Here is an 11476-nt window from a genome sequence, read left to right on the forward strand (position 1 = left end):
AAGATAATTTTAGGATGCTTCTTTCAGCACTGGCCGCCCCCCAGGAGCTTATCAGAAGTACCAGAGCCCCAGCTCAGCCACAGTCAGAATCTGTATTTCTATAGCATTACCAGATGTTTCATAAACACATTAAAATTTGAAAGGTACTGCTCTACAGTACCAGATATAATGAAAATAACTTTTTACCCTGAGAATTAAAAAAAAAAGCAACTTTCCTTAAGGTCAGTTTACATGCTGAATATACCATGAGCTAAGACAAACTGAGTTCACTCACAATACACTGCATATGGACAGCAATACACACCAGTCCCTCATGCTTGGGTAGCTGGGGGATGCTGTGGGTGGTGAGGGGGCAACAGACGGCACTTCCACCGATATTCTTATATAAACCATAGGACCAATGCAAATTTATTAATTTGCTCCTTACCACTCATCCCCTCCCCACCAAAGCTTCTGTACAGTTAATTGCAACCTAGTAGGAAGGTAAGACATACACATAAAGTTAGCAGGTACTAGAGGCCAGAAGACAGTCACCACGACAAAGACAGTGGGGCCACGCCATTCTACACAACCTTTAAGACGTTCTACATGTTTGGAGTAATTAACCTAAACAAGAATATTTGGGAGACAGAATATCATCTCCGATATTAGACTAGCTAATATATTTAACACGAAGTGGGGTTGCACTACAAAGAGAGGCCAAAACATTTTTGTACTAAAAAACTAGACATATTTATATCTGATCACAGATCTGAAAATGAGATCATGTTATTTTCCCCTGGAAAAAATCCTACTTACATTACACTAATTACAATACAGGGCACTAATACTTACAATGATAAGAATATCAGGTTTAATGTTAGGAATTTCAGCTGCCATTAAGTGTCTGTCTTCTTGTCTTGAGAAATCACCTGTGTATAAAAGCTGAGAAAAAGAGAAAGTTAGGAATTAGAAAAGTTAGAAAGTTAGAATTCTGGAATGCTTCATTTTACTCTGAATATATTTCACTCATAAATTCTTGAAAATGAAGTGCAATAGAAAAAATAGCCTAATTTTTTAATGAAATGTAGATGCATTCAGTTCAGTTTAGTCACTCAGTCATGTCCAACTCTTTGCGACCCCATGTACCGCAAAATGCCAGGCCTCCCTGTCCATCACCAACTCCCGGAGTCCACTCAAACTCATGTCCATTGAGTCGGTGATGTCATCCAGCCATCTCATCCTCTGTCGTCCCCTTCTCCTCCTGCCCTCAATCCTTCCCAGCATCAGGGTCTTTTCCAATGAGTCAACTCTTTGCATCAGGTGGCCAAAGTATTGGAGTTTCAGCTTCAACATCAGTCCTTCCAATGAACACCCAGGACTGATCTCCTTTAGGATGTACTGGTTGTATCTCCTTGCACTCCAAGGGACTCTCAAGTATCTTCTCCAACACCACAGTTCAAAAGCATCAATTCTTCTGTGCTCCGCTTTCTTTATAGTCCAACTCTCACACCCATACATGACCACTGGAAAAACCATAGCCTTGACTAGACAGACCTTTGTTGGCAAAGTAATGTCTCTGCTCTTTAATATGCTGTCTGGGTTGGTCATAACTTTCCTTCCAAGGAGTAAGCATCTTTTAATTTCATGGCTGCAATCACCATCTGCAGTGATTTTGGAGCCCAGAAAAATAAAATCAGCCACTGTTTCCTCATTTATTTGCCATGAAGCGATGGGACTGGATGCCATGATCTTAGTTTTCTGAATGTTGAGCTTTAAGCCAACTTTTCACTCTCCTCTTTCACTTTCATCAAGAGGCTCTTCAGTTCTTCTTCACTCTCTGCCATAAGGGTGGTGTCATCGCTTGTATCTACTTCAAAATGTGTAACTTAACTCAGTCATAAACCATCTAGAGTTTCAATTATTCAATCTAACTAATGGGAATAATATAATCCCAGAATTTGTCCACAAAGATAACCTTGAGATGTATTCTCAGCATCTTAGAGAAAAAGGGCATGATGATCAGGAAAGAACTCTTTACTTTTTTGAGATGCTTATTGTACTCTTCTCAATCATGATACAGAAAGTACTAACACAGGGGTAGGAACAATATTTACAAGGCAAAAGTACCAGCTTAATTTTACCTTGTTTCAGTGTTTTCACACTTTGCTAGCCTTAGGGAATATTCTTTAGTACACTTGGTGGCGTAAGCCCTGCACTGATTTCTTACGGGCAGGAAATTCCCAAGCTAGAGTGTACCTTCACGCCTGCGATCTCGATCATGAACATGGCAGCTCCCAGGACATGGCCGGCGTGATAACACCAAAACTTGATTCCTGCAACTTCCTTCACTTCATGAAAATTGATGGTTTCAATTTTGTCCATGCTTTCTTCCAAATCTGTCTCAGTATACAGCATGTCGTCTGCTGATATGTTACTAAATTTTTAAAGATGCCAACACAAAAAAATTAAGGGTAAGATTTTCATAAGTCTTTAAACTCAAAGAAATTGTCTGTGGATGACATAGCCACATATTTCTTAAAATCATATTGTAGGTGTTATGCTATTTCTAATCTCTTGGACCTTTTGTATATGTTTTTACTCTGCTATTATGAGAAAAATGCTTAGTGTATATAAAGCATGATTTCAAGCAAAGCACACACACTAAATTAAGGCAAAGTACTCTTTAGGATAGCACTTCTCAACCTTTTTTCCTACCCCAACACCTTCTGTGAGATAAAGGCACTCACACACATTGAATCACAGCAGTTTTCCCCACCTGTGATATAAAAAGACTTATCTAGAAAATCTAACAAGTTTTCTCTGGAAAATTATGCTAACATACTTCAAAAAAAACAAGAGAGGTTGGGGTTAAGGACACAGTCTAGGGCCAGACTGATTGGATCTGAATTCCAGTTTTGTCTCTTACTGTGACCGTCATGGGTAAATTACTTAACTTCTCTGTGCCTCAGGCTGAAAAGTGAATTTAAGTGAAAGTTTTAGTTACTCAGTCATGTCCGACTCTTTGCAACCCCATGGACTGCAGCCCGTCAGGCTCCTCTGTCCATGGAATTTTCTAGGCAAGAATACTGGAGTGGGTAGCCATGCCCTTCTCCAGTAGATATTCCCAACCTAGGGATCGAACCTGGGTCTCCTTTATTGCAGGCAGATTCTTTACCATTTGAGCCACCAAAGAAATCCATGCCTGTCTAATCATCTGTAAAATGGGATTCATGCAGAGTCTGCATCACAAGGCTGACATGAAGATGAAAGGAGTTAACATGTGTCAAGAACTGAGGACTATGCCTGGCATATGGTGAGCTTCATTTAAGTGTTAACCAGTAAAATCATTACCAAGGATAACTCTTCCATTTTCTGTATGTTTACAGAATAACAAACTGCATCTTAGCTACCCTAGGAATGTACATATGAAACAGTAAGCCTTTGAAGGTTTATCATTTGTGCTATACTTATCACAAGAAGGCTCCAAACTTTCTGGAAAAGGAGCAGATTTTTCTCTTGCAGCTGGAAAAAGCTTCCCCAGGGAACCTTTTCACTTCAGACAGTCAATTTGCTTTGATCAAATCACCCAAAAAAAGACTTCAATAGATACCACTGTATAATGTATTCTGCTTTAAATTTTAATAAAATTATGAAATTCCATATATAGAATATTGCTATCATACCTTATAACTCACCTAAATTTCAAAGACTTAAAAGGATGCAAAAACTACATAAAACCTTTACGCCAAGGAGGTGCTGGGGACACAATACCTATTTGGTGAGTTGGTACTGAATGAATACATGAGTGATACCCTTGTGAATAAGAAGAAAACATCTCATTTCAAAACACAAAATGGTCTATATCATCAACTGTATGTATTGGGTAGAACCAAGTGCATGTATAAATCTATAAAGGTAATTTACCTAACTTTGACATAATCTGAAAGAAGCCATCTATAAATAGCTTTTGTAGCATGAGTCATAAATGTTCTTCCTTTGAAACTTGTCTTCTGTAGAAACCAGGGCAAAGCTCCACAGTGATCCAAATGGAAACTTTAAAAAAAAGAAAAAAGAACTTCTGTCAATTTTTTAAAATATTATATACCATATACTTTAGATACAGAAGAGTTCTATGTAACATTAGATACTTTCAGAACAACCAGAGTAGGTATGTGCAGAGGGAAGGAATAATGTATTTAGTTTTAACATAAGAAAAACAAAAGTATTTCTCTCAAATATAGCCAAGCCTATTCTCAAAAGTCAAAATTATAACAAGCGCTTTAGTGGTATAAAACCCACTTCATATGGCTTATATGAAACCCATCACGGTTTACATATGAAGTTCCCACAGAACAGTGTGACAACACAGCTGCTGTTCAGTCGCTCAGTCGTGTTCAACTCTTTGAGACCCCACAGACTGAAGCACGGCAGGCTTCCGTCTCCTTCACTATCTTCCTGAGTTTGCTCAAACTCGTGTCTATTGAGTCGATGATGCCATCCAACCATCTCATCCTCTGTCGTCCCCTTCTCCTCCTCCTGCCCTCAATCTTTCCTAGCATCAAGGCCTTGTCCAAAGAGTCAGTTCTTTGCCTCAGGTGGCCAAAGTATTGGCGCTTCAGCATCAGTCCTTGATGAATATTCAGGCAACACAGCAGCCTCAGGGATATTCTGTGAGAGGGCTTTCTTAGTCTCAAGTTTTACAATGATCAAGGCATATGTTATCTCTTCCCTCCTCCTCATTTACTCTAGATAAGTGAAAGGAAGTTTTCTGTCATAAACTTCTCTCACCTGTGATGACAATATGGCGTGCCGTGTTAGATGTCTGCAATATAATTCCTAGTAGAAAATATTTTTAAAACACTAGAATCTTAAAATCTGGTAAAGACTGATCTTTAAAGTAAAAGTCCTTGAAAAACAATGCCCGCAATAAAAAGTAAAACAAAAACAAACAAAAAGCCTTACTGACTAATTAGTAGGAGATCAATCTCAGCTGGGTCAATCAAATCAATATAAGGAAGAGCATCCATTCCTTCTAGGCCAGGATGGATCCCACAGTCCAGCTGAAAGACATGGGAAAGAGATCACAGTCTTCTCCACATTTTATTCAAATTCATTCAACAAATAGACATCATAACTGATCCATCATATCATACACAATCAGGAAAGATTCTATATGTTTGAAATGCAATTCTTATTAAATGGGTAAATACGCTGTTAACAATTCTAACTTCCCAAATTTAAATACAGCTCATATTTAGAGTCACAAGGACACAAAATACAAGAAATCTTCTTTCTAGTTACTTTTTGTAGGCACTCTAATAATGAATGAACTCTTTTGCAAGAACTTTAACATCAGAAATGGCTAGCATTTTTTAAAGTTCATAGATTCACTACTACCACATGTGACTATCGTGAGAAGGCAACGATTAGAAAAACAGGAAACTTCTCTGATCAGGACAATTTAGGTATTAGAAGACAAATTCTTCAGAACCAGTCATTCCTGAATTATATCCTCATTTGGGAGGGTGTTTCTATCAAATTAATACAGTAAATGATTAAAAAGATTGTGTCTGCCGTGTGCCTGTTCTTTTAAGTGGGAGAAGGGGAAGAGTGAGACCAAAAGACCCTGATGAGCCTCTGCACCGCCTTCATAATGAGGACCCCAGAGACCACCTCTTCCAGTCCCTCCAGCTCTCAGCTAAGGAAACGGGCTGAGAAGGGGCCTGACTTGCCCAAGGCCAGGCACCCTGGTGCTAACTTAGGCACCTCAGCTACCAGACCAGGGCCTGGCCTACTGTCCCACTGCACAGGAGGAGGTTGGAGTTCTGCATGTGTTGAGGAGGCCAGTTCCCTGGGGTCTCCCACTGCGGGTGGGGCAGACAGGTTGGCAGACCTTCAGGAATGGAAGAGGGATTTGGAAGACTTTTAGATTAGGAGATCCAGTTGATAGTTTTACAATCTTTAGTTCCTCAGTCTAATATTATGTCAATACCAAGTGGAAGTATACTAGTTTTCCACGTTAACATTTTATAGACGCATATACTAACCATGACATTATTCTGGGGGCAAAACAGTTAATTTGCTGAATAGAAAAAACTACTGAACTAGAACAGACCTAACACTCAATGCAGACATAGACACACTGTTAATCTGACTATACTGTGCTTAGTTGCTCAATCCTGTCCAACTTTTTTTGACCCCATGGACTGTAGCTCACCAGGCTCCTCTGTCCATGGGGATCCTCCAGGCAAGAATACTGGAGTGGGTAGCCACTTCTTTCTTCAGGGCATCTTCCCAACCTTGGGACTGAACCCAGGTCTCCTGCATTGCCGGCAGATATTTTACCAGCTGAGTTACCAGGGAAGCCCAAGGATACTCGAGGGGGTTGCCATGCCTTCCTCCAGGGGATCATCCCATCCCAGGGATCGAACCCAGGTCACCTGCACTGCAGGTGGATTCTTTACCATCGGAGCCACTTACCATTATCTTCCTCCCCTTGAACTCCAGAATAATACATGATCTTCCCACTTCCTGCCCAGCTCCACTGTAAACATTCAAAGGAAAAAATAAAAATGATTAAAAAGCCATCAAAATGAAGCCAAATAAATTCAAACTTTTTTTTACAACTTAAACTACGTTCCATCTGATGACATTAACTTGAGACAGATGAGTTCCACAAAATTACAAAGACAGGGAAGAACAGCATCAACTTGGGGAAAAAATGAAAGTGACCTCTGAGAGGTCAGACCGAGAGGATCAAAGGTTAAATCCAATCTTATGAATGTTAGGGTTAAAATGATGATGTATTTAAAATGTAAACTAGCAGTGACTCAGATGATTTAATAAAACTTTTAGAATTAGCACTTAAGTAAAAACCCATAAGCAGTTAAAAATTCTTTCAAGATGATAATACACATTTACCAAATAGCTTAAATTTAAATATTCATACATGTGAATCTCATTCCTTTTTCCTGCTACTTTGTTATTTCACTTAAAACAAATTTCCTTTCTTCAGAATAAACAGCCTTTCTTTCCAATTATCACAAGGCTTTAAGCCTCACCAGTCTAACCCCTCGCCTTCTTTGATGCCTTATCCCAACCATTCTAGCTTGTGATTCAACTACTTATTTAACGTCAAGCAGTTTTTTGGGGTTTTTTGGCTGCACTGTGGGGCGCGTGGGATTTTAGTTCCCTGACCAGGGATTGAACCTAGGACTACAGCTTCTGTAGTCCTAGGTTCCTGTAGTCTACAGGCCTACAGGTTTGAAAGTGCTAAATCTTAGCCACTGGGCTGCCAGGGAACTCCCTCAAGCAGTTTCTATTTGCCAAGCAGTGTAGATAAGCACCTAGCATATGGAAAGGCCTAATACCAGGACCCTGGCTCCAAGAATGGATAGGCTACAGGACTGACATGAGATGGACGCATCCTCAGACTGAGATCCTACTTCAGAGCAGGATGCAAAGAAAACCAGACGACCACCGTGAGCCCCTGGCCTGCCACTTTAACTGGCCCTCTGCCCTCCCTCTTGAGTGTCCCTCCAGTTTTTGGTGCAGTTTTTCCTACAGTTGGTATAGTAACTATTTCAAACTTTCTCCCCTTTCCTAAATTTTCCCATGCTGTATTCTACTCTTGAGTCATGGGCTTTCTTTGTATCAAAAAATTACATAGTTTGTTGGTTCCCTCAACTTGCCAACCCACTCAAATCTCTCTCTTCTTCCACTTCTCCTGGAACAGAGAATAGACCTCTCTCTGTAAGGCTAACCTTTTCACCATGGTTCTACACTCTGCCCACCTCCTCCCTCCCTCTGAGGTACTGACCCCTGCTACATCACTGGCTTTCCCCTTACCATCCTCTTTGACATCTGCATTTAAACATCCCAGTCATCCTTGTCCCCAAATGAAAATCCCTTAATTCTAATCTCTAGTCTCCCTGTCCGCTTACTAAAGGTTACATATTTTGAATTCTGGCTTTTTACCAACCATCCCTCTGAAACTCTCCCTGCAAAACAGCTCTTTGTTGCTAAGTGCAGAGAGCCCTTCTCAGTTCCTATCTCACTCTTCTCCAGGCAGCACGTCATCTTATTCCTTCTCTGAGCCTGGTTTCTTTGACTTCATGCTCTCATCCTGTCCTGCTGGTTTCCCCTAGTTTCCTTCATGCAGCTGCCTCTACCCATCTTTCAAAAGCTGTTATTCCAAGGGTTCTCCCCTCGGCTCCTTTTTCAGTCTTTCTGATCTTCATCTTCACATTTTTAATACATTAAGTGAAGTCGCTCAGTCGTGTCCAACTCTTTGCAACCCCATGGACTGTAGCCTACCAGGCTCCTCTGTCCATGGGATTTTCCAGGCAATAGTACTGGGGTGGATTGCCATTTCCTTCTCCAGCGGATCTTCCTGACCCAGGGATTGAACCCGGGTCTCCTGCATTGTAGACAGACGCTACACCCAGACAGGCCACCCAGGAAGTCCTACAGTTAACACATGAGGACTTCCAATTCTCTATTTGTAGTCCAGATTCAGGTATTTGTTCTCCCGAATCCCAGACTTCTAAGTCACCTGGTTTTGGTCTCTCTTGGGACATCTCACAGGCGCCTAACATTCAAATATGCCAAACAAGTTTGTACTTCAAGTCCCTAGCCCGTGCTCTTCTTTCTGGAACACTCTGCCCTGATATTGACATATTGGCTCCTGTGTATCATTTGAGTCTCAGTTCAAACGTCACCTCATTTGCCCTTCAGACCACTATATTTTAACACTTATTACTACATGATGTCATTATATCTACTTGTTTATGGCTTATTTCTCACTATTAAAATGAAAGCTCCGTAATAGCATAGATGTCTATTTCACTCACTGCTATATAGTAAGGTGCCTGACATGCAATAAATCTCAAGAAAAACCTACTGAATGAGTAAAAACTCCCAAATTAGGAAACTTGGGAACATTACATTAAGTTAAAGAAGCCAGTTTCAAAAGATTACATGTTGCAACCCATTTATATGAAATGTCCAAAACAGGGTAATCTGCAGAGACAGAAAGGAGATTAACGGTGGCCGAGGGCTGGGCAATTTGCAGGGCAATGATACAGGGTTTCCTTCTGGAATGATGAAAATGTCCTGACAGTGGTGATAGTTGTAAAACTGTATAGATTAAAAACTGTCTAACTGTACACTTTAAATGAGTGTGCTGATGTGATTTCAATCTCAATAAGGCTGTTATAAAACAATTTAAAACTCCCAAACTTACTCCAGACCTGCCCCATCTTGGGTACTCCTGGAGTGAGTAACAAACACCACCACTTACCAGTTATCCTACCTGGGAACTGAAGTCATCCTAACTCTCCTCTCTGCCCAGCCTTCCCTTCCACATGTGCCCTTTCTAACATATCTGATCACTGACAAAGCTCTAAAGCTTTCACTTCTAAAGCTTTCACTTCTTTACTCTCAGGTCTCTCTTTCCAACCCATTGCTGCCCTTTTCACTCATTTCAAGATCTCACTGCTTATCACTTGGTTTGTTTCAATCTCATCCTACTGGATTCTCTCCACTTGATCCACCTTTTTTTTTTTTTTTGGCCACACCATGAGGGATGAGGGATCCCTCATGGGCATGAGGGATCTTAGTTCCCTGACCAGGGATCAAACCTGCATTCCCTGCAGTGGCAGCTCAGAGTCTTAACCCCTGGACCACCAGGGAAGTCCCTTAATACACCTTTAATTCATCTGTGCCACTGCTGCCAGAAGCATCTTTGATCTTCCTAAAGCATAATTTCCACCACATCCTATCCTTGCTTAAGACCCTTCCTTGGCTCCCTATAACTGGCAATAAAGACTCCAAATCCTTAGTATGCATGTATACAAGGTCCTTCATAAGCTGGACTCTGAAAGCCTCTATAGTCTCATCTGTTATCTTTTAGCTGAACCCACAGGGAGACTGGCCACAAAGAGACCTCTCATTTTCACATGTGCCACTTCCTCAGCCTGGAACATCCCTGCCCCCATGTTTTGGCTGTCTTTAATTTGTAGTCAATCTCTAGGACTCAGTTCAGTGTCCTAATTTCCAGGACGCAGGATGGCACTGTCTTCTCACCAGAAATCCACTCTGCATGCTCTCAGGGCCTTACTGCAATGCCTATGTGTCCTCTTACAGTAGTCACAATTCACTGAGCACCTACAAGGAGCTCTGCTCTGGACAGTTAAGTGCTGCTCGACTATTTCCACAGGAGGAAGTGGGTTCAGTGAGGCTGTTGTCCTAGTAATCGCTGGAGTATGGACTGGATTTCAGGTCTGACGCCAAAGCAATTGGCTGCTATTATTCCAAACTCTCTCTCCAGCACTTTTCATTTGGCACTGCAGTTCCCATCAAAAGGGTGAATTCAGTTAACTCAGCCCTGTCTTATTTGTATCCCAAGTGCCTAGTGTGCTGCTTGACACTAGCTCAGAGTTTGCTGAACACAAGAAGAGATGACAGGTGCGAAGCGAGCGGCGGGCAAACTTGTGTTCCATCCCCAGTAGGTGCTCAGGGAGTTACTGAATGAACAAGTGAAGGAGATACTTTCTACCTTTGGAAAAATGTACGTGTTCATTTGGTGCTAACTCATGTCTAACAATAAACGTGTTTGCGGATTCAAACTGCGCAGTTAGGCAAGTTCTCATTTCTCTAAGCAGCATTCCAGGTCCATAAGGTGCTTCTCTGACAGAAGGCCATTTCCAGTGAAAGACAAGGCCTCTCACGGTCAATCAGCGACTGAGATATTGTCCTAACATTTCTGCCTTTTCACGTCTCCCACTTTCTACCTTCCCTAGTCCTGGAGAGTGTAAGCTCTGAATGAACTCACAAGTTCCCTAATGTATTTCCCCTTTCACATTTTAGCAAATATGAGTCCTGGAGGTTAACAAGGCACAAGTTTAGTTCTTCCTCGCGCTGTCACAGCCTTATCCAGGTTATCATCTGACCCTGCCATCCTCAGCATCCCTGGTTCCCTCACGAGTCGCCCCTCTTGGGCGTATACGAAAGCGCCCTGCGGTCCCACCATAGGCCCTCGCCCCCAAACGCGACATCCTATCCTCCCTTGAGACTGAAGAAAAAGCAAAATCCTATTCAAGTTAGCAGGCCCCTTCCGATTCACAGTTTCTCAAACCGCTGCAGCGCAGAGGCCTGGCTCAGGCCAGGAGCTGGCTGCCGAGGCAACCGGCCCTGGGGCGGGGGGCGACTGAGGCCAACCATCGGGTTCCCCTCCTCGCCTCACAGTCACGGCTTCAGTCCCTCTCAGGTCCCTTACAGGGGTCGGATCAGCAGCTGGTCACTCTCCTCTGCAGGAATCGCGGACATCTCAGAAGTCCAAACGGGAATGAGGAACAACAGGCCGCAGGAGTCTTTCTAAACAAGAAGAAAAGACACAGAGACCCTAAGAAGGAAGAACCACCCCCGCTCCATCCCACGAGAGCACAACTTCCGGCATCTAGGCGCCCGCGACACTAGGTTCCTCCCTTCGACT

The 11476-nt window shown here is 42.1% G+C and overlaps 1 protein-coding gene across 2 annotated transcripts in view; it reads right to left on the reverse strand.

Annotated features, from left to right (window-relative positions):
* The window catches only part of CPSF3 (cleavage and polyadenylation specific factor 3), a 33471-nt gene extending 22007 nt beyond the window's left edge, over positions 1-11464 (reverse strand). The window contains exons 1-6 of one of the 2 annotated variants that reach the window (XR_011569409.1): positions 11261-11464; positions 6463-6526; positions 4945-5042; positions 3907-4035; positions 2239-2416; positions 835-924 (exon numbers count right to left, since the gene is read on the reverse strand). Coding sequence is in view for 1 of the 2 variants with exons in the window: in XM_019970726.2 (XP_019826285.2) it covers positions 835-924; positions 2239-2416; positions 3907-4035; positions 4945-5042; positions 6463-6526; positions 11261-11310 (609 nt within the window). In the remaining variant the exon portion in view is untranslated. The remainder of the gene's footprint in view (positions 1-834; positions 925-2238; positions 2417-3906; positions 4036-4944; positions 5043-6462; positions 6527-11260) is intronic. The other variant, XM_019970726.2, reaches the window with a different exon arrangement.
* Between the last annotated feature and the right edge of the window lie 12 nt (positions 11465-11476).

The sequence above is a fragment of the Bos indicus genome, chromosome 11 (assembly GCF_029378745.1).
Source record: "Bos indicus isolate NIAB-ARS_2022 breed Sahiwal x Tharparkar chromosome 11, NIAB-ARS_B.indTharparkar_mat_pri_1.0, whole genome shotgun sequence".
Taxonomy (NCBI): Eukaryota; Metazoa; Chordata; class Mammalia; order Artiodactyla; family Bovidae; genus Bos; species Bos indicus.